Consider the following 22,821-nt stretch of genomic DNA (forward strand, 5'->3'; position numbering starts at 1 on the left):
AGGTGATAACTCATTGTGGTTTCGATTTGCGTTTTCCTGGTGATTATTGATGTTGAACATCTTTTCATGTGTTTGTCAATGATCGGTATGTCCTCTTTCGAAAAAATGTCCATTCAGATCCTCTGCCCATCTTAAAAATTGGATTGTTTGCATTTTTTTGCTATTGAGTTGTATGAGTTCTTTGTATATTTTGATATTAAACCTCTATTGGTTATATCATTTGCAAATACCTTCTCCCATTCAGTAGGCAGCCTTTTCATTTTATTGATGCTTTCCTTAGCTGTGCAAAATGCTTTTTAGTAAGATTTATTTTTGCTTTTCTGAGGAGACATGTTAAAAAAATGATACTAATTTCAAAGAATTTACTGCCCATGTCTTCTACAAATTGTGTATTTTCAGGTTACATTTATGTCTTGAAGCCCTGAGGAGCTTGTTTTTGTGTGTGGTGTGAAAGTAGGTCACTTTCATTCTTTTGCATTAGCTGAAGAGATTGTTCATTCCCCCACTGTATATTCTTGCCTCCCTTTCGTAGATTAATTGCCCATATAAATGTGGGTTTACTTCAGGGCTCTCTATTCTTTTCCATTGATATGTACATTTTCATGCCAGTACCATACTGTTTTGAGGACTGAAACTTTGTATTTCATATCAGGAGAGTGATACCTCCAGCTTTGTTGCTCTTTCTCAAGATGCTTTTGTGAGCTACCATTGCTTTCAAAGAGAGCTGGGCAGAAACACTCAAAATAAAAACGGTCTTATCACTTTCTGACATGCAGAGAGATCTGTGCAGGAACTCTGATGCAGTGAAGTGCATCCTAGCAGTTTGCCTGAGCTCCCCCTCATATCTTCCTCCACCCTCCTCTAAGACATGGCCCAGGAGGCTCCCTGGAGCTGGCCCTTCCCCAGGCACCTGGACCCATCTCTGATCTCCTTGGAACTCACCCGTCTTTCCCACTGTTGCCTCAGGGCAAAGCATCAGATTCCTATTCTAACAAAGTCACTTGTGGTAAAGCACCACTGGACAACGATTACTTACCAAGGAATCTTCCTCTGTTATGCGTGTGTTATGGGGACTTCAGAGGATGGCTGGGTACCAGGCGGGGCCTCTAAACTGCAGCCATGCAGGAGATTGAACTGGCCCATATGGAGAGGTAGAGAAACCCTAGTGTCTTAATGACATGAGACTGTCTAGTTGGCCTTCGGTAACAATGTATGGGAATTAGGTGGTCCTGACTTATTCCTTTCTTTTCTAACTCTGCTTCTGACTACTCTGATGTAATAGGGGATGATTCTGATCTCCCAGTAAATCCATTCCAACAGATCAAAGGAATTGAGCCTCTTGAATTAAGCTTATATGAGCAATCAAGATTCATTGAATAAACTCCGAGTGATGAACTTGCTGTGAAAGTCTATGTCCTTCGGAAGCAAGAGACAATGATACATCGAGGACCAAAGACTACAAAACTATAATCACCTACAAGTCCCCACGTGTCAGAGGAGATCCTGGTACAAAAAATCGGTTTGGTTCTGGTACCTGCATAAAACATGTGGACAGCTGTGTCTACGCTGACAGCACTCCTGTAGGTCCTGGCTGCGTATCTTTGCTGAGGGGCTTTGCAAGGGAGGAAACCAGATAGAAAAGTGAAAAAAGGTAGCACTTTGGAGGTGTTCCTGCTTCTGTTCTTGGGAAGATGAGAAAGGAGGTTCAAGATCGTTTTGTTCTGATGCCCCTCTGGCTTGTCAGAGATGATAGAAGAAAATTGTTCTCGATGTGGAGGGATGAAAAGATGCTCCTTCATTCGGCTCTGCTGTTAGAATCCATGGAAAGACGGGAATGTCTCCATCTTGGCAGGAACTCATGGTGGTAACTTGCCTCTAACTTGTCAAGTTTTCAGGTCCCTCTAGAAATGAAAACGTACGTATTACATTTTTCATCACGTCAAGTCATCTCTCCAATATTAAGATAAAGCATGATGTGAATGCTTGCCCAGTCATGTCTGACTCTTTTCAATCCCATGAACTGTAGCCTCCCAGGGTCCTTGGGATTTCCCAGGAAAAAATGTCACAGTGGGTTACCATTTCCTCTTCCAGGGGATCTTCCCCACCCACAGGCTGAACACACATCTCTTTGTGTCTCCTGCATTGCAGAGGATTCTTTACTGCTTGAGCTACTGGGGAAGTCCAAGATCAAGTGAGTACCAGCATTTTGCCCTGAGGAGGGCGTCAGCAGTTCACAATTAATGGGGACAAAATTGGTCTCTGTTCCATGTGGACCCCAGGTAAGTGTGAAATAGTTTGCCTGCCCTGTGCACCTCCAACCAGTCATTCCCCACCTTCTCCATCTCCAACCTGAGACTTTTCCACCGTTTCCAGCTCTTAGCATCAGTGTTCCTGTGTCCTGCTCTGAGCTGTGACAATGATTCGAGCTCCCAGTAGGAAGAGAAAACTAGTGGATGAAAAATGACGCAGTAACCTTTAGCATCAGAGAAAAAAGATGGGCTGATTCCCCTCGAGGTATGTGAGCTACTGGAAGGCCCTCCCATAGATGTTCAAAAGAAACAACTAAAACGGCAGGCCTGCTGGGAACCTCTCGTGGAGGGAAGCCTCTTCTGGGTTGCCCCCTGAGACATTTGAGGGGACGTGACCCACGGAGGCCTTCACGGGCCAGGGCAGCCCTGGTTGATATGCTCCCCAGGCCTCAGCGGAGCCATCCAGCTGCCCCGAAGAGCCTGCTCCTCCAGTTCTGGGAGGAAGGGGAGCCCTTTCTAACCATCCCACTTCCCCCAGCACGCCATGGAGCCTCCTGCATCTGAACCACCAGACGCCTGATGAGAACCTCTGGAACAGGTCCTGTGACCCTCAGTGCTAGCAAGCAGCTGAGGGAGGTGCTCTGCACCCCAGGGTGGAACTCATCACCGTGCTGTGCAGTGGGTTTGGGGCTAGGCTCTCGGAGCTGGTCAGACTCAGGCTCTGCCCCTCATTAGCCTGGGTGGGGGCTTATGAGGGTCCCATCACCTCTAATATGGGGGTGGTCCCAGGGCCCAACAGCCAGGGCAGTGCCGGGGGACACAGGCTGAGATATGAGGGCACCTCCCTTCAGAAGCTCCCACAGTGATTTTGGAATCCTGTGCCTGACCTGCACTCCACCCAGCTCAGGACTGAGCCGGGCTTCTTCAACCTGCCGCTGCAACAAGCCTCGTCACACAGACCCTCTCACCCCGCGAGCACCCTCATGGGGGTGCACCTCTGAGTCTCCCTGGGTGAACAGGAAGAGTCCTCCACCCCACCTTTGTCCACTTGGCTCTCAGCCCACGTGACCCGTCCGCTCCCCACCCACATGTCCCTCCTCCCCCACCCCCCACGTGGCTCTCAACCCCTTTAGTCTTGTTCACAGGCCGTCTGCAGCCACTGCAGTGAGGAGGCTGCGCTTTCAAATGTCTGTTTTCTGAGGGAGTGATGAGTTTGGGCTGAATTTTGTGCTGAAGAACACCACATGGCCCTCAGCACTGGGCCAGGCAGCCAGCTAACAGCCAAAGGGCCCCAGCAGTTTCCCCCGCAGCCTGTCTGCTGCCTCACCCTGCAGTGGGCTGATAGCACCCAGCTACGCAACAGCAGGGCTGGAATTCTAACCAGGCCCAGGCCCAGGGCCTCAGCCCTGCCCTCCTGATTTAAGGCAAATATTCAAGGAAGAAGGAGTGGAAATTGACATCAAGGCACTTGAGCAGTTTGGTGCCCGTCTTAGCCAGCTGCTTTAAATGAAAAGAAAGTGAAGGTCACTCAGTCATGTCTGACTGAGACCCCATGGGCTATACAGTCCATGGAATTGTCCAGGACAGAATACTGGAGTGCGTAGCCTTTCCCTTCTCCAGGAGATCTTCCCAACCCAGAAATTGAACCAGGGTCTCCTGCATTGAGGGTGGATTCTTTATCAGCTGAGCTACCAGGGAGCATTTTAAAAGGTCTTGATCCCCCAGGACAGAAAGTAGATTACTGGCCGCCAGAAGATGAGATCCTGGCAACATGGAGTGACTGCTTCATGGAGTCTCATTTCCAGGAAATGAAAACGTTCTGGGTACAGGTCAGACAGCAGCGACACAACATCCTGAACGGGCTGAAAGCTGCCAGATTTGCACGTTAGGATGGTCAGCTTCACATTGCGTATATTTTGCCTCAATCAACGACGATAAAACACCCCAACAAAACCAAAAACCCAAAGTGCTTTAAAAGTGGTCCAAGGCCTGACATGGGGCTCAGCCTAGTGATCGAGTAAGTAAACATTCGCTGCATGCCCGTAGGGTGGAAGGCAGGCTGTTGAGGCTCCTGCTCCTGGGGAGGGTGTCACCCCATGTTCACTAAGCCATCGGTCGGACCTGGAGTCAGCTGGGCACTTTCTGTCCCTGGATGCTCTGTTCTTCCTCCCGCCATCTCCAGGGCTCTTCCAGCCCACGCTGGTCCTACCAAGCCAACCTCACTGACCCGTCTCCCTCCTCCCACCCCCACTGCAGGGAGGCCCCCAAGGCACAGAGCCACCCAGGCCCCTCCTGATGCCAGACGCTCCATCCCACCCTGGTTCCCCCAAAGTCAAACTCCCCAGTGGGCACTGAGGGCTTCCAGTCCAGACCTCTCCTACCTGTCTCCATGCCCGCACACGCCCACCTGCCTGATCTCCACCCCCAGGGCTGGTCCTCAGTCGCCCCTCCTCTTTCCCCATTTGGCAGAAGTACATGGTCCTCCACGTCCCTGCCACACTCACCTTGTGTGTGACCAGCCCACCAGGCCCACCCTGCCAGGGCCTTGCTGGTGGGGTTAGCCATGCCTAGTTCACACCCAGGAGCACAAAGTCACTGCTTAACAAATGAATAATGAATTAGTCACTTCCTGGCTCCAGATAGCAGGACTGGGGGCCCACAGAAAGGATGCTAGAGCTAGAATGATAGGCACCAACATGAGCTGCAGGGGTCGTGGGGGCTGCAACCCACCTCCATCTGCTCGTGAATCCAGTCCAGGAAGGAAGTGATGCGTGTGTAGACTCCAGGCTTGTTCACCTCGGCACAGCCGATGCCAAAGCTGGTGGCTCCCACCAGCTTCCACACCCTCCGCTCCTGACACACCAGGGGACCCCCGCTGTCTCCCTGGATGGCAAGGAAAGAGCAAAGGGCAAGGGCACGGAACAGACATTGCCACCCTGCGTCCCCCGTCCTGGTGACAGGACCCTGCTTCACCGTATCACAAAATACAGCGTGTGGACAGAGCTGCATCCACCACATCCCCCACTGCCCTTCTGGAACTGACTTGCCCTCCTGAGGGTGGGGTCCTCGTCCTTCAGGGATGGTCCCCCTCCAGTTGTCTCCCTGCCAGGGCTCAGTGTCCTGAACCCACAAAGTCAAGGCAGCATGGGGAGCAGAGGGGTGCTTTCAGAGGGAGGATCTGCCTGGCCAGGGGCTTCAGCTGAACCAGGCAGTGTTGGAGTCTCGTCCACTGTGCCTGTGCAGGCTAGATTCACTGGTTTCCCCTGCCCTCTGCCCTTTTGGACCCCCTGGAAACTCCGAGACCCTCCTTGCCACCTCCGCCCAGCACTCAGGCAGAGGGGAGCGTTGAGTAAACACGGGCCCGGCCAGACAGGAAAGGGAGCGATATCTTAAGCAAACTTCTTCCCACACCCTGTAAATTTGCTTTTCAGTCGGTCATAGGGACACGCTGACGGTAGTCTGTCCTGAGGGCTGGGTCGCCCTGCCCACGGCGTGGCCCCCAGACGTCACTGGGTGCCCCTACCTGGCAGCTGTCCACACCGCCTTTCAGGTAGCCAGCGCAGAGCATGGACGGGGAGATGATGCCACCGTACACATCCCTGTGGTTGCAGACCTTGTTGGAGATGAGAGGCACGGCCGCGTGGTTGAGGACCGGGGAGGCATCACCTGGGTCAGAGCAAGGGGATGGGGGCTCTGTGCGGTGAGGGGGCCCCACCGGGAGCTCAGATGACTGCCTGGGGGTGGGGTGGCCTGAAGGTAGACAGCCTTAGAGCTCTGTCCCCTAGTGAGTGGGCTGGGGGAAATCCTGCTTCATCCCAGGGCCACTCATTTCCCTAAGTCACCAGTGTGGGAGGATGGGGCAACTATAGCCAGCAGGCGCCCCTTCCCTGAGGGCCCTTCCTAGACCAAGCACTCGACCAACACCAGCCCATTTAGTTCCCTGAACCCAGGTAACAGAAGGAAACAGGCTCGTGAAGGTCCCACACACAGCCTTAGGGTAGAGCCTGGGCATGGTCAGCAGAAACGTGTCCTCCAGGCCCCAACCCTCGGAACCTGGGGCCCTGTCACCTTCCATGGCAGAAGGGCCTTTGTGGATGTGATAAGACCTTGAGATGGGGACGCCTGCGTGGGTGGACCTTAAATGTAATCCCAAGGGTCCTTCAAAAGGCTAGAGAAAGAGATGTGATGACGGAAGCAGAGGTCAGAGAGGAGAGAGAGATTGGGGGACACTCTGCTGCGAGGGGGGAGGAGAAGCAGGAGCAAGAGACGCGGGGGCTCCAGAGCCTGGAAAGAGGGGCACAGATCTTCCCCCAGAGCCTCAGGGAGGATGGCAGCCCCCACGCTGACACATTGATTTACAGCTTCCGACAGCCATAACTGTGAGGTGGTCCACGAGTGTTGCTTTAAGCCTCTAAGTCTGGGGTCATGAGTTGCAGCAGCGACCAGAAAGTAACAACATATCTGCGGTGGTCCAGCCTCACCCCCCTCACCCAGAGGGATGGACCCCCTCTAACTCCACCTGTTTGTAGACTGTGACCTTCACGTCTTATGGGCTCACTGCAGGGCACACCCCGCCTCCCACTCCTCTCAGGTCTCAGCGTCCAGCTGAGGGTTTGTGCTCCCCCCTGACCATGACATGTCAGGGGGACGTTACACTGGGACACCAGAGGGGAGCAGGCACCGGGACCTCTTGGTTCTGGGCACACTGGAAGCAGAATCTTGATCTCAGACCACTGACCTCCATCCTCTGTGGCCCCCCAGCCTGATGTCCAGCACAGTTTCCCATCAGGAAAGTTCTCTTCAGAGTTGGGCAAACAGACTGGTTGTGTCATCTCTGTTTGGAGAGGAAACAAGAGAGCTTAGGCCATGGAAGCTGCCATCTGAGAAAGCCACCACTTGGTGTCTGCCTCTCGGGGCTAGCGGTTGGGGTGTCTCCCAGAGAAAGTCCAGGTCCCTGGACATTTGCTCAGACTAGGGACCTCTCCCCGACCAGAGCCCTAAAACAACCCTAGACCATGGCAACATGAGTGAGTCTAGACCATAGGTCAACCATAGACCATGGCAACATGAGTGAGTCTAGACCAGAAGTCAGCATATTTTCTGTAAAGAGGAAAATAGTATATATTTTAAGCTTTGTAAGCCATGTGGCCTCCATTTCAACCCTTATCTCTGCCACTGTAGCGTGAAAGCAGCCACAGGCAGTGGTGAACAGGGTGGGCTGTGTGCCAATAAAACTTTACTTAAAAGGAGGCAGAAGGTCTAACTCGACCCATGGGCCCTAGTCTGCCTACTCCTGGTCTAGACTGGGGGCACACTGCTTTATGGAACATCACTCTGTGAATCTTCCCATCCCTCCTAACACATCTGGAGGCAATGAGCCTGCCTGTCCATGTGGGCTGTATCACATAAGCCCTCCACCAGAAGCTGTCACAGGGCCTTCACATGGCTACATTCTGAAATATGAACTAAGCTTTCCAGGTAGGACAAAACTGGAAAGGTGGAGAAAGGACAAGGGCATTCATTTTTAGCTTTATCAAAGTGCAACTGTTGGCATCTCATTTTTTACAACCAAGGATCATTAATCATAATTAGCAAAGGAACACCACCATTACAACTTCTCTTTGTTTTTCTAGAAATATTTGTCTCAGAGAGTGACGCATAGAGAATTCCGTGTGCTGTGTGATAAATGCATTGATGACTCTACCAGCTCCAACCTGCTGTTGGTCCTGAGCCAGCTTTCTGCTCCAGCAAGGGCCGTGTTTGTTATACTCTACCTGATCTCCAAGCTGCTCTCGTCCTTGGGAAGAAGAAGGGGGCTTTTACTGATTTAGGCGGAGGCTCATGTGCTCTGTCATAACGGCAAGCAGCTGGAGAATTCTGTCCTGTGTGACTTTTCTGGTGTTTTTGAAAACTCCAATCATTAGGACTTGACATTTCCATGGGTAAACAGAGCTGCTGGACTCAGCAGCTGGTTGTGAGAGAATATTTCTGAGTATTTCCAGGAGTTGGAGATGCCCAGTTTATCTTCCAGCTTATAAAGAAAGGGCCACAGAGAAGATCCCACCCCAGCCAGCTGGCCAGCCTGAGAGGCCTTCTCTTCCTCAGCCAAGGTCAAGATACCAGGCATCTGGGTGGCACTGGCAGGGCACCTCACCAGAATAAGCACCAAACAAGGAAAAGCTCTTTGTCCCCAGGGACCTAAGACCCTCTTCTACCACCCACAGGTACCAGGTAGCCTCCTCTGGGGAAACCCCTTTAATCTCCAAGAGGCATTAACTGAAAAAGAGTAGTTCAGGTGAGACCTCAGTGGCCCCAGGAAAACCAAGTTGGCCAAATTAGAACCACAAAGACTCTGAAGTCAAATAGCCATCAGAACCACAACCCACTAAAGTAGACCAAGAGCTGCACAGGAAACTTGAACAGGGTGACTGTCTGTTAAAACTGAAGATGTCTGTCTCCTAACACGCTGGCCCAAATGTCCAGGATGTGACTGAAAATTTCTCCTCATACCAAGAACCAGGAAAATCACAACTTTAATGCAAAGAGACAATCAGCTAAGAACAATCAACACTGAAATGAATCTAGACATAGGACTAGACATTGGAATTACCTAGTGGAGAAGGCAATGGCACCCCACTCCAGTACTCTTGCCTAGAAAGTCCCATGGATGGAGGAGCCTGGTAGGCTGCAGTCCATGGGGTCGCTAAGAGTCGGGCACAACTGAGCGACGTCACTTTCATGCATTGGAGAAGGAAATGGAAACCCACTCCAGTGTTCTTGCCTGGAGAATCCCAGAGACAGTGGGCCCCCATCTATGGGGTCGCACAGAGACGGACACGACTGAAGCGACTTAGCAGTAGCCGCAGCAGTGGAAATTGTAAGGCAGCCTTCATCAACATGCTTCAACGAGCAATTCAAATTCTCGTGAAACAAATGATAGCAGGAAAATAACAGATCCCCGGACGTACCATTGAAAGTGACAGGCCCAGCCAGCTTCATGAGGGCGATGTCATTGCCCAATCTCTTCGGCTTGTACTTGCTGTGGTAGATGATTTTTTCCACAAGATGCGAGGGGGCGGGACTGTCTAGCAGGGAAACAAGGCCCACCTGGATGGTCCAGGACTTGGGGAGGTAAAGACTGAAATGAGAGAGTCCCAAGCACTTTCACCCACAGATCACAAGTCTCCCGAGAGCCAGTGCTAAGGAGATGGCAGCAGATGCCCCCACAAGCCCTGCAGAAGCTCAGATCCACCCATGCGTCCCCTAGACAGGCCTTGATCTCTGCACCTCTGGGCATTTGAGAAATGAACTCACCTTTCCATAATGGCCCACTCTCCATCAGAAATCGAAATAGAGGCAGATGGAAATAACATGGACACTTGCTACTGTGTTTGGAAGTATTTTCTGTGGTTTTCTTCCACGCCAAACCCCCTAACGGAGATTGCTCTGGGGAGCCCCCACCCACCCTGCACCATCCCTCTCTCTCTCAGTCACTACATGGTCCATGGGAATGAGCTACAAGGAGGTCTAGGAGATTTGCATTGCTGGGTTTCCTATACTTGAGAGTTTCCTTCCCCTCTTTCTATCTTTTCTGTAAGAGCTGAAGGTCCTTAAAATGATCCTCGGGTCACCAATCCCACCTAGCTGATGGAGCCGGATCCACAGTGAGAAGGGTCTGTGGACCTTACCTTGTGACAATACGGTCCGTTTTCATGCTTTCTTGACCCACCTTACTGCTGACCACCCAAATCAGCCTTGTCCCCATGTAGCCTGTACTGGACGGGGGTCTGTGGGAGATGAGGATGCCCCCCACCAGGAGGTCAGGAGAACTCACTCATAAACACAGTGGGCAGCAGTGACAACCCACAGGGGGGTGATGATGGACCCTCCGCACAAGTGGTAGCCCTGGAACTGCAGGCTGGCCTGCCAGGGCCACTGCGCCAGCGAGGATGAGTTTCCACCCACGATTCGGGGGCTGGAGCCGGTCCTCAGACCACAGGCTGCAGAGGGAGAGGGAACGGTGGGGCGGGTGCCTCGGGGGAGGAGAGAGGGCAGGTCACCTGAGACAGGGGATGGGCAGGGTGCTGTGGGGTGCAGTGGGCACAGCCCGTTAGAGCAAAGAGCTGGGAGCTAGCATCAATCTCCGCATGACACTCATGTCCCCAGGATGGTGATAGCACTCCAGGGGCTGGGGAGCCTCATGAATGCAGGGGCTGACTTCTTCAGCTCCAGCTCCTGCAACAAGAGCCCCCTGCCAGGAACAAGGGGCTCCTGCCCAGGCTGGGGCTGAGCGGTTGGACTGAGCAGGCTGTGCCCACTTTCTGGTCAGGGGAGGGGAACCGTGAGTCAGGCTGTTGCAGCCACCACGGAATCACAGAGCTCTGTGCACTGTGGTCCTGTCTGCTGCTGAGCAGTCTCTCCAGGCTGCCTCCCCTGACCCGGCAGGTGGGGTCACTGAGCTCCCACCTGGCACCCAGGAGGAAGGGCCTGGTGGCAGAGTGGTCCAAGCAGAGGGGACAGGAGCCTGTGAGCCAGGGCTTCCCTCTGTTTCTTCTGCAGTCCTGCCGCTCTCACCTGAGCACTTCAAGGTAACCACGTGGCCCGAGGTACATCCCTCCCTAAAATGGAAAAAGAGTGTGTTTAATGAAACATCCCAGGCCTCAAAGAGTCAGGTACCACTGAAGCGTCTTAGCACTCACACACCCGAGGCCTGGGAACCAAACACTTTTTACTTAAATCTTGAGCTAAAAATAAATAAATAAATAAATAAACTCTATTCCCCCACTCTTGAATGCAGATTTCAATTTTTAGTCTATTAAAAAACAACCAAGTCATTAACAACCAGTGACCACAGTGAAGTATGGTGTATATGTGAACACTGTTGAGTATTTCTAGGCTTTGTATAGCTAACGATAAGAGACGTATAAAGAGCTATATTAGATAAACGTATACTGGTATCATTTGCTTGTCCATTTTACCTTGATGTCCTTCACTGGCCCCTGCGGGACACAGAATGTCCATCAGATGGCGTGACAGACTCCCCTGGCACCAAGTCCTTGCAGCCCGGGACACACGCACATCAGACAGGAAAACCCACCCTGCGAACCCTCTGTAAATTCCTGCCTCTAGAGCCCAGTCCTGTCATTCGATCATGCAAGAAAAAGCTAATGTCACCAGCCCAGGGTTTTAGGACCCAAGTAATGAACTGTCCCTGCAAACTACATGGGGGTCCAGGGGGGCGATTGTCAACTCCACGACGGCAGGCTGAAGACTATTGTTTCCTGGAGTAAAGGGTATACTCCTCTTGGGGTTTGGTCCAAGAAATCAGGAAGAGTATGGAATGTGGGTTCAGAAAGCCTGTGGTACCTCCTTGCATCAGGCAGGTGACCCCTCTAAGCTTCAGGCACCTGTCATTTATGGATACCTCATTTCACCTTCCTTAGAAGATCTCCTGGAGAAAGAAATGGCTACCCTCCCCAGTATTCTAGCCTGAGAAATCCCATGGACCGAGGAACCTGGCAGGCTGCAGTCCATGGGGTTGCAAGGAGTCAGACACGACTGAGCGACTGACTGACTGACTGACAAGTTATTTGGGGAAATATCTAATACAAATAGTACTTTGTAAATAAAGAAAGTTAAGTTTCTTTCTTAATTCCTTTCTTTCTAATATTTTCCCCTCCTTCCTTTCCTCTCTTCTTTTCCCCAGACACATCTGCAACGCCCACTATCTGCCCAGGCAGTACCGCACTTATCTGCATCAGGTGACCACTTCAACATCCTTCCTCCGTTTCTCTGCTGGGCTGTATCTGCCTGGTTTGGTGTTAAGTTCCTGTACTCCAGCCTGGTGTGTCCACCCTATCTAACCAAACTGGCCAAGCCCTCAACTTGCGCTTGGAGAACACAACCTCATGCTCAAACTCAGTGCATGACTAGACAGAGTGGACCCAGCACCATCTGGTCACTAACCTCACGTACACCGAGTGGTGTAAAGCGGTCACTTTGTCATCTGGCAAGAGGTGATTGATGGACACGAAGTCCTCTCGAAACTGCTCTTCGAGCGAGTCCACTCTGAGGGTGTCTGAACTCACGTAGCTGCAAACACATTGGAAATGCAGACCGGACCTGAGAAATTCACTCTGTGCCCCAAATCAACCTGGGCTCAAGTCATAGTGTCAGAGGTATCACACTGTGTAGGGGGGAGCATGCTCCCAAACCGTCAGTGGCTTCCTTCTGCCAACCTAGCAAAGCATTTCAGACCTGGAAGAGTCTGGGACAGCCCCCTCCCTGAAGCCCATTCACCCACCCTTGGCTCCAGGCACATGGGAGAGAGAACTGCTTCCTGATGTAGCTAGGTGGACCCCCGCCTTGATGCTGCCTAAAGCAAGTCCCAGAGGGGACAGAACATGCAGCTCAGTGGGGTGTTTTCAGGTGGGCACCAAAATGGGGTTGCTGAGAAACCCAGGTAGGAATGGAAGATTTTCCCAGGCTGCCCAGAGCTGGTGGGGCTCCTGTTACAGAAAGATGAGCAGTAGACAGAGCGCTTTGTGGGGCTCCAGGACAAGTCAATGTTTGAAGGGCCAATGGAGAATGATGAAGAGGACATGATTTTCTTCAGATCAGGTGTTGGAAGAGTTATGACATAGCAGGACGTGGAACAAGCAAAAGACAAAGTCGCTGACTTGCTTCACTCTCGAACTCACCAACTTATCACACAGGATTTCATCAGGTCACTGTAAATGCAGAGGGGCGGGGCAGGCATGGGATACAAAGTGCAGCCGGATTTGGTTTGGAGGAAAATGTAATCAAGGCTGTGGCACTGACCCTCCCAGCCTCCCCAGGTATTGCTCAACCCGCTGATATGGCAGGTGCCAGGTGAAAGACCCACTTGTCACCGAGATGGAGGTCCCAGTGTAGGTGGGCTGGGCTACAGGCGGGGCAGTAGGGATGATGCAAAGGGATCCCAAAGGCTGCTACTGGAATCCCACAAATCGCCAGTCTCAGTGGTAACAATAGCCATGACCTCGGACTTACAGGGTATCCCTGTGGTCCAGGCTGGCTTTGAAGCACTAAGACCCTTGAACCTCACAGCGGCCCTCTAAAGCGGGTACTGTTATTCGCCTTAATTTTGAGGCCCAGTCACATGGCAGGGCTGCATGTGCGCTGGGATTTGGACCCAGGCAGTCTGAGCTGTCAGTCCATCTTCTCTTTTTATCACAGACCTCTGACACGGGATCAAAGGAGGGCTTTCAAGAGAGACGTAGAATAAACAAGAATGGATACAGAATACATCTTAGAACTGGAGCAAGAGATAGGGAAGCAAACAGCAAGCTTAGAGGGAAGAAGAACGGACACCCTTGAGGTGACAGCCCAGAAACTTGGATCCACTGGACTTACCCTCTGAGGGAGCAGGGCATGACAGTCCTGGCAGATGGGGAGGGGTGAGCAAAGGAATGAGGGCTGCCAGGAAGTGCTGGAGCCAGGGAGGGGGGTCACTGGGCCCTTCTGCTTGATGGAGAGGAGGTCAAGGATTCCAGATGGAGAAGTATTCCAAGAGGGAGAGGCAGGGGAGGCAGAAGGGAAGAGGAAGGGACGCCCCCTAGTGAGGCCAAGAAACCACCTACCCGGGAGCAGAAATGTCCAAGGGAAGCTTTCAGCTGAGAGCCATGGTGGTGGGTGTGTGTCTGTGTAATTGGTGCGAGTGTGTGTGTGTGTGTGCATGTGTGTGTGTGTCTGAGATACGGTGTTGCGTGATGTGGTATATGTATGGTGTGTAGTGTGTGAGTATGGTGTGTTTGCAGGCTGTGTGTGTGTGGTGTGTGTGGTGTGTGTAGTGTGTGAGTAAGAATTGCATGGTGTGTTTGCAGTGTGTATGTATGTATGTGTGTGTGTGTGGTGTGCAAGCTTCCTCCAAGTCTATGAGGAGTCGAGCCTACATCATTTGTCACTTCTGAGGGCAATTGCAGGAGTGATTTGCTGTTGTCATCAGCCTAGAAGTGCAGCTGATTCCTGAATTCAGGTCATTGCTGGAGAAGAGGAGGCGGGTCTCAGGGATACAGGCTGGAGGGCAGGTTTCACCGGTTTTGGAGGAAGGAGCTAAGAATACCATACTTCACATTTTGCAAGTCCAGGGTCCCTGGATTCAGAGCACTGAGGTTTTGATGCCCATTTCCTTGGGTATTAACAGGGATGCCCACGTTCTGTGAGTAGTGTGAGCACTCAGATCCCGCATGCTTTTAATCCTGAGAATCCAGAGCAAAGGGGAGCAAGAGAGATGTCCTGGGCAGCTGCTTGGGAGTCTAAAGGAAGAAGCCAGGAAAGGAGAGGGGCTGCATCAGGGCCAAAGTATGTCACCCCAGTGCGAAAAGTCACATGGGCAACACAGAGAGCTGAAATGCAGAGATTTTACTGCAAGCGTTCTTTTTCCTATTTAGTGCTAAACAACTGTTTTAAATGATTAGACTTTCATTAAATTACTGGCTTTTCAAACTTGACTCTCTGGGGTTCCTTGGGAAGTGGGACCAAGCAGGGTGGTGGCTGGAAGCTTCCCTGCAACTGTGGTCAGAGGAACCGGGGGTTCGGTCTCCAGCTCTGAAGCTCTTTACTGAATGCTTGCATCTAGGGTCCTGGCCTGAGATGCCCCCCAAACACGCCATGTCCCTTAGTGTGTCAGGACCTTGGATTGCGCACGCACCAGTGATGTCAGACATCGTGAGATTGCCAACATCGTGATGTTGAGGAGCCCGTGGGTGCCCAGATAAACAGCAGCTGTCTGCCCACGTCGTGACCACTGCTTGTGTCCTGCCTACCACTGGACGCTCTGAATTACCTTGGAAACCCCAGCTGGGAGCAGGCAACAGTCGCATGGTGACTCTTCCAGTCCTCGGCGCACATGGTCCTCCAGGTGGCAGCCGTGAACACCTGGAGCACGGCGTTCTGGCCGCTCACACGGACTGGCCAGCACACAGGAAGACAGGTGGTTAGTGCCCTGAAGGGCCCTGAGACCCGGCAGAGTTTCTCTGAAGCCAGCCCAGACCCTCCTGTGCTGAGTCTGACCTTCCCCTGACCAGCATCCCACCCCCACAGGGCAGCCACAGTTCTTATCATCTGGACCTGAGTCTCTTCCAATTGCTTATGGAGTACCCCCAGATTAATTTAAGGTCCATATAAGGCCCTCCCTTAACACCCAGCCCAGAGTTTCCTGGGGTGAATGCCAGTTGAGTCCCAGGTCTTGAGAATGGCATTGCATTGGACCCATTTCACAGATGAGGAAGGTCAAGGCAGAATTTTACTGAAGGCCTCCTGCTTCTGCAGTGAAAAGGCATGACTTTACCACAGCGGTACTCATCCTCCCCGTCTCTGCAGTCTGACACCCCGTCGCATCGAGCCGTCAGCTCAATACACTTAAAAGACGACCGGCACTTGTACTTCCCGGAGCAGTCAAAGTGGACTGAGGAAAGGAGAGGGGGTGTCAAGGACGGCCTGCTTCAGTGCGCCCCACGGACAACCGTGCACCTGCCATGCAGCCTTGAACTTGCTCCAGAGTCATAAAAGCTGCACTGAAACTGCAGCCCTGCCAGCAACCTGTTCCCCTCGGCCCAGTTTCTAGTCTGGATTCCAGAGGGTGGGGCAGCTGCACCCCACTGTGTCTCCCTAAGTGGCCTCAAGCCACAACTCAAGATGAATGTAGGCTCTGGACACTCAAGGTCAACAGAGAAAGTACGTGGCTGTGGCTGACTGGCTGAGCCAGTTGAGTGAGGACCCTGGCCTCCAGTCTACCTCCTGTCATCTCTGACCCTGGGTGAGAAATGAGGGAACTGTGGACCCCAATGGCGAGCACGTGGAGACTTAAACTGATCTGAGAGCTCCTTATTTGAGGAGTAAATGAGAAGTTGTTCCCTATCAGAGACCATTCAAGTGATTCACTTTCTCAAAAGCTGCTTGCACCTTATTTGAAACCTGGCTTGGCCTGGAATGAATGGCCTCCTTGTCTCCTCCACTGGCTCCCACCCTCTCCTGCCAGTGGGTTCAGTTTCATCAGCTGCCTTTGGACACATCTATCAAGGCAGGCTCCTTAGTGACAAAGCCTCCAGCCTGGCCAAAGGCTCTGACTGGGGCCCTCCAGAGTCCTGCAGGCAAATAAAACTCAAATCAGTAAACCCAGAGAGTGTTTGCCTCAGTAATTAAGGCTGTGCAGTGGCCCTGGGAGGAAAGGGGACCTTGTGAGAGTCTAAATGCTTAACAAGTATTTGAGAAGCTACTAAATAATGGATGGTACTCACTGCCTAGACCGATGGCCAGTGCTAATATCAACGCAATTATCCCAATGACAATGATGGGAAAGAACTTCAATGGCAGCAGAGACAGGATCTGGGCAGCCACTGCGTCGGCATCTAGAAACCAAAAAGTGGGGAGGGAAGAGCAAAAGGCCATGAAACCACAAATCTGAATGAAAGAAAACAAAATTTAGCTATTCCTTCACCTGTCCTCAATGCAGCGAATGTTCCAGCCAAAGAAAGCTGACGCAGAGAAGTGACTGCCTACCAGGGGCACATTCTCTAAAATTTGAGCCCTACACTCCCTGACTCCAACCCAGTTCTATTCATCCTCCATTTGGGGCTGCTGTGATGGGTTTAACTGCGTCCCCCTGACATGCTGACGTGTTTATGTTCAAACCCTCATAACTCAGAATATCATCTTATTTGGAAATAGAGTCTTTACAGAGATGATCCAATTAAAACAAGGTCATCAATATGGGCTTTAATCGAAAATGACTGGCATCCTTATAAACAGGGGAAATTCAGACACAGACCCATACACGAAGAGGGAGGATAATGTGAAAAGACACGGGCAGAACGCCTTGTGAAGATGAAAGCAGAGACTGGAATGCATGATTATCAGCAACCCCCATAATCTAAGAGGCAAGGAAGGATTTCCCTGCAGGTGTTGGGGGGAGCAATGCCCTGTCATCACCTTGGTTTCAGACTTCTAACCTCCAAATGAGGAGGTGATAGATTTCTGCTATTTTAAGCCATAGAGTCTGTGGTGTTGGTGGCCCTAGGAAATGAATACAGAAGGGAGGTAGGACCCCAATTCCAAGGATGTTTTCCTACAGAAGAGGGCAACATGCAAAATCCAAACAGGGTGCTCTCAGGAGAGGAAGAGCTGGGACTTTGAAGAGGGTCACCAGATGGCATGCAGGTCATTCTCCACCAGTCATGGGTGCAGACACCGATGGCCTTCATTCCAGATCATCTCTTGGAGAGTCTCCCTGACTGTGCTTGGAAACTCACAACTTGAAGTGAAGAGAGTGAAAGTGTTTGTTGCTCAGTCCTGTCCAACTGTCTGTGACCTCATGGACTGTAGCCCACCAGGCTCCTCTGTCCATGGGATTCTCCAGGCAGGAATATTGGAGTGGGTAGCCATTCCCTTCTCCAAGGGATCTTCCCAACCTAAGGGATCAAACTCACGTCTCCTGCATTGCAGATTCTTTACCATCTGAGCCACCTGGGGAAGCCCCCACTGGCAATAAAGACTGTGGTTATAAAATGATCAATAGCATTCCAAGTTGCCCAAAAGAGAAGAGAATTGGGGAACAAAAATGAGGAGGGGTGAGGAAATAATAGGAAAGGAGAAAAGAAAAGGGCACGGGCAAGGTCTGGGGAGAGAAGAATGAAGGGACAAGAGAAGCACACTAGGCTTAGTGCCAAGGGTGCAGAGCAGGGTGGAGGGACCATTGGCACGGCCCTTGTTTAGCCTTGAATGGAGGAGCAGGTGGCTTGTTCCAGGCTGCACTCTCAGCACCCAGAACAACAGTGGCCACACTGCAGTCCTCAATAAATGTTAGTAGATTGAAGGGAAGGAGGGATGGGCAGATGGATGGATGGATGGATGGACGGATGGATTGTTTCGGGATAATGAAAGTGGTTTTATCTCAGGGTCAGAGACCAGTTCTTTCCAGGATGATCAATTCACTGTCAGCAAAGCAGACTCCTTCCTTCTACCTTCCCTGCCCCAGGAAGCCTGTCCCAAACCAGTCAGTCTCCCCACTGAGATGCCCACTCTCCAGTCTCACTTACAACTCAGCGGGAGCCCTGAATGGCCGCTCATCCTTCTAACTGTTCTGTAGCTAAGAAGGAGATTTAGGAAGTAAGCCCCAACTGTAGATTCAAGAGCAAGTCGTTCAGTCGTGTTCAACTCTTTGCGACCCCGTGGACTATACAGTCCATGGAATTCTCCAGGCCAGAATACTGGAATGGGTAGCCTTTCTCTTCTCCAGGATCTTCCCAACCCAGGGATCGAACCCAGGTTGGCCACGTTGCAGGTGGATTCTTTACCAGATGAGCCACAAGGAAGCCCAAGGATACTGGAGTGGGTAGCCTATCCCTTCCCCAGGGTATCTTCCAAACCCAGGAATCAAACCAGGGTCTCCTGCATTGCAGGTGGATTCTTTACCAACTAAGCTATCAGGGGAACTCCAAAGAAAGTGAAAGTTGCTCAGTGCTGTCTGACTCTTTGTGATCCCATGGACTAGTTCTTGAGGCCAGATTACTGGAGTGGGTAGCTTTTTCCCTTCTCCAGCAGATCTTCCCAATCTAGGAATCGACCCGGGGTCTCCTGCATTGCAGGCGGATTCTTTACCAACTGAGCTATCAGGGAAGCCCCTGCAGATTCAAAGATTGTCCCCATCTGTAGATCCAAAGATTCTCCTTCAGCTAAAACCTTTGTATCAGCTCACGTTTGCCCCTTTACAGCTCCTCAGCCGCATGCCCTGTGGCCCCGTCCTGGCCCCACCCCCTCCTCCTTGAGCTGTCTTTGAGGGCAAGCTTGGAATAAAAAGCAAAAGGCATAGTATCTCTCCAAAGAAGGAATGCAAATGATAAACAAGCACAAAAGAACCTTCAATCTCTTCAGAAACAGAAAAAAAACGCATATTAGACATAATTGCATATCAACTTTGCAGTGTATTATTATTAGTATTACTCCTACTGAAGTCCAAGTGAAAAGGAACAGGTCTCCACTTAACAGTCAACAGGAGTATAATTTGTGTAAACTTTTTGAAAGTCAAACTGGAAATATGTATTGGTAAAGAATCCACCTGCAATGCGGCCAGCCTGGGTTCAATCCCTGGATTGGGAAGATCCCTGGAGAAGGGAAAGGCTACCCACTCCAGTATTCTGGCCTGGAAAATTCCATGGACTGTATAGTTCATGGGGTCACAAAGAGTCAGACACGACTAAGTGACTTTCACTTCACATTAAAAAGCTTAAAAATGGATAGAATATTTGACCTATTAATTTCACTTCTAGGAATTTATTCTAAAAAGTCATCAGAGATGTACACAAATCTCTACAAATAAGTACACTTAAAGGAATGACCTTGATAATATTGATACATGGGCACATGAAAACAGCCTGCTGCTGCTGCTAAGTCACTTCAGTCGTATCCGACCCTGTGCGACCCCATAGACAGCAGCCCACCAGGCTCCCCCGTCCCTGGGATTCCCCAGGCAAGAACACTGGAGTGGGTTGCCATTTCCTTCTCCAATGCATTAAAGTGAAAAGTGAAAGTGAGGTCGCTCAGTCATGTCCGACCCTCAGAGACCCCATGGTGCCCCCAAAAAAGTAGCTGGTGAAATAGCAAATTGTATAGAAATGCTTAAAATGATAAAGAAGAGGACTCGGCAAACTTTTTTGTGAAGGACCTGATATAAATGTTTTCAACTTTATGGGCCATATCGGTCCCTTTCACCATTACTCAACTCTATAGCTATACGTGACAGAAGCCAGACAAAATGTGAATAAATGGATGTCTGTGTTCCAATAAACCTTAATTTATAAAAACAGACGATGGGCCAGATTTGGGCCAGATTTGGCCCAGGCGCCATTGTTTGACAACCCTAAAAGGCTATTAATTACTTAATGCCATGGAAAGATGAACATGATATTTTTAAGTTTCAAAAAAGCTTCAAAATTGTACAGATTGCATAGGCAGGCCTCATTTGATCACTCTCTGCCAGCCAATATTGCAGTTTTCATAAATTGAAGGCTTCATAAATTGAACACTGTGTAGTCAGATAATGGCTAACATTATTTAGAAATAAGTTAACTGTTTAATTAAGCTAAAACTCAAGTTTTAACTAGGTATTATGTACATTGTTTTATACATAATGCTGTTGTACACCGAATAGACTACAGTATAGAAAAAGTTTGACTTTTACATGTATGGGGAAACCAAAAAATTAATATGACTCAATTACAATATTTGCTTAATTGGTGAATTAAGTGGTCTGGAACCAAACCCAAAATGTCTCTGGGTTCTCCCTTTATATGTCAGTTTCAAAGGGAGATACAGATATGTTGATAGGATAGGAAAAAGGCAAGAAAACCTATAAAATGCTATAGCGTTATCTCTGAGTAAGAGTATAAAATTGTGGGTCATTTCAAAAAATCTTTTTTATTAACTCCATTTCCTAAATTTCTATCATGAACAAGGCATTGACTTATTTAAAAAGAAAAGTTTTTAAAAGTTTTTACTCTTTCCTGAAACTAGGAATTAATCATGGAGAAATTTTCAAAAATTAGCAGAAAAGAATATGTATACTGCTATTGGTATTCATATGATATATATATTATAAAGTATTACCAACAATTATATGTCAAATTATGCCAAATGGCCATGTAGATTATACATCTACTTGATGCAAAGTTGTAATTTTATTTAAAAAAGGGGGCGGCATGTTTATAAAACCAAGAAAACACACGAACAATACATGTCTCTCTCTGCACTGTAGATGAGCATGTATTTATAGACAAGGACACCGAGAAAATAAAGAAGATATAAAACCCAGCTAAATGTTGGTGGTCAGGTGATTGCAGGGCACTTTTTTCTTTCATTTGCACTGGTGCTAATTTTTGAAAAGTGTTTGTAAATTGTGTATCTTTTGCCTTACTTCACACCTCTTCTCCCACCTCACATTTGTTTACATCAATTGTCCAAGTGGTTTAAAAGGAATCATATGACAGCCCCCCACACCGTGCTTTCTGGAACATGTCGCTCAGTCTTCCTGACCACATCCGGGGCCAGGAGCCGCAGCTTCCTGTGACGAGTTCTGATAGGTCCTTACCAACAGGATCCTAACCAGGTATTAAGGAGCCCACCATTTGTCCAAGCCTTTATGACCCACTTACAAAACCAACTTCCCTTCCTTTAGTTGCTAGAAGCAACTCCGTTACCTGCTGCTGAATTTTAATCTAGGCATCTGATACTTTCAGGGGATCCAGCTTATTTTAAGTTTTCTGGAGGGGCTGGTGACCACTGATTGTCAAGACTTCCTGGAGAACTCAGAGATTTCCTGGCCAGGATCTGACCCCTAACTCCCCAGGAGAAATTGGAGCCTCAATTTCTGAAAACTTTCATCCAGAAAAATATCACTTGTCTCCAGGGAGTTGTTCAAAGAGGCCTGAACAAAGTGATGGCCTTTTTAATGCCCCTCCCGCTGGGATTCTGCAAACCCGAGGATGTGGCCTATAGATGTGAGGACCCCTGGGGAGATATTTCTACAGGGGACCTTCAGCCACATGGATCATCCATATCTGGAGGGTAAGGTGGGGGCAGACATCACACCTGGTCCCGCTTACCTGGTGCAACAGGACTTATTTTCAAATCGTCAAGGCCGAAAAGTGATCTGAAGGAGAAGGGGGCTTCAGCGGCAGGCGGGTCGTTCTCCCCCATTGTGACTATTTCAGGACCTCGATGGCTGGGCTCCACCTCCACCTCCACCTCCTTCTCGGGAAAGAGCAGAGAGTGCTTGCTTCTCTATTTAGAGTATTCACATCAAAAGAATCTTTGTTGAGAGAAATCTTTGAAATCTGACAATTCACATAAAACGCACTTGGTCCCGATAAATCAAAACTATTTGTCCGGGGAGAATGCATCTTTTTTTTTTTTTCCTGAGCCCCAGCAGATAACAGAGAAACGTCGAGAGAGAGCGAAAAACTATGAACGTAATTCTTCCAAACATGATTTTCCCAGTTTGCTCAACCAATTTTCAGCTCAATTGAAGAGCACATCGTTAGAGATATGCCTGTTTATCATTTAGAAGTCAGTGTGCCATTATTTTTCAGAAGATAAATTACTTTCAAATACTTTCCTCCTCTCTTTTGTCCCCCATAAACTTGAACTTTTGCCTGCACAGGTGATAACACGTACCGTAATCATACGTTTTGATACTTACATTATGTCCGTGTCCCTAAAATGCAGACAGCACCAGGGAAGGGACGGTCATCCCCGGTATTTGGAGCTTCCCATAAACACAACCCTTTCCTGGCTCACACAGGCTTGACCTAATTAAGGATGGGAGTATCCTTGGCCTCTGGGTGCCCAGTCCCTACCTTCCCTCGCAAAGGGAGGAGTGGCTGGGCACTGACCACAGGCTTGCACCAAAGCTACACTGGGGCTTTGTTCCCTGCAAGAGAATTCCACTTGTCACGATGTTGAACAGGTGAGAAACCTTTGGAAGTCATTTCCAGTAACTCAAAGAAGGATGGAGGGGGCAAGGAAGGGGCGTAATGTT

General features: G+C 49.9%; 1 protein-coding gene across 1 annotated transcript; it reads right to left on the reverse strand.

Moving 5' to 3' along the window:
- Nucleotides 452-22,526, reverse strand: TMPRSS3 (transmembrane protease, serine 3). The gene is made up of 13 exons (XM_018051696.1): nucleotides 22,483-22,526; nucleotides 21,887-22,031; nucleotides 16,529-16,639; nucleotides 15,580-15,696; nucleotides 15,076-15,199; nucleotides 12,216-12,341; nucleotides 10,824-10,867; nucleotides 10,084-10,249; nucleotides 9,218-9,387; nucleotides 6,988-7,083; nucleotides 5,773-5,915; nucleotides 4,980-5,132; nucleotides 452-1,901 (listed from the first exon to the last, which is right to left on the reverse strand). Exons 2-13 carry the CDS (start codon nucleotides 21,978-21,980, stop codon nucleotides 1,884-1,886), a joined length of 1,362 nt encoding a protein of 453 aa, XP_017907185.1. The 5' UTR covers nucleotides 21,981-22,031; nucleotides 22,483-22,526; the 3' UTR covers nucleotides 452-1,883.

Source organism: Capra hircus, chromosome 1 (assembly GCF_001704415.2).
Source record: "Capra hircus breed San Clemente chromosome 1, ASM170441v1, whole genome shotgun sequence".
NCBI classification, from domain to species: Eukaryota; Metazoa; Chordata; class Mammalia; order Artiodactyla; family Bovidae; genus Capra; species Capra hircus.

What these genes read in the sequence shown, in the direction of transcription:
- TMPRSS3 (XM_018051696.1), bottom strand. Translation starts at nt 21,980, where the DNA reads ATGGGGGAGAACGACCCGCCTGCCGCTGAAGCCCCCTTCTCCTTCAGA. An exon ending in GGAGGATGAGTACCGCTGTG is followed by an intron (nt 15,200 to 15,579) that starts GTAAAGTCATGC and finishes TGTGCTGGCCAG; the next exon opens with TCCGTGTGAGCGGCCAGAAC. An exon ending in TCCCAGCTGGGGTTTCCAAG is followed by an intron (nt 12,342 to 15,075) that starts GTAATTCAGAGC and finishes ATGTGTTTGCAG; the next exon opens with CTACGTGAGTTCAGACACCC.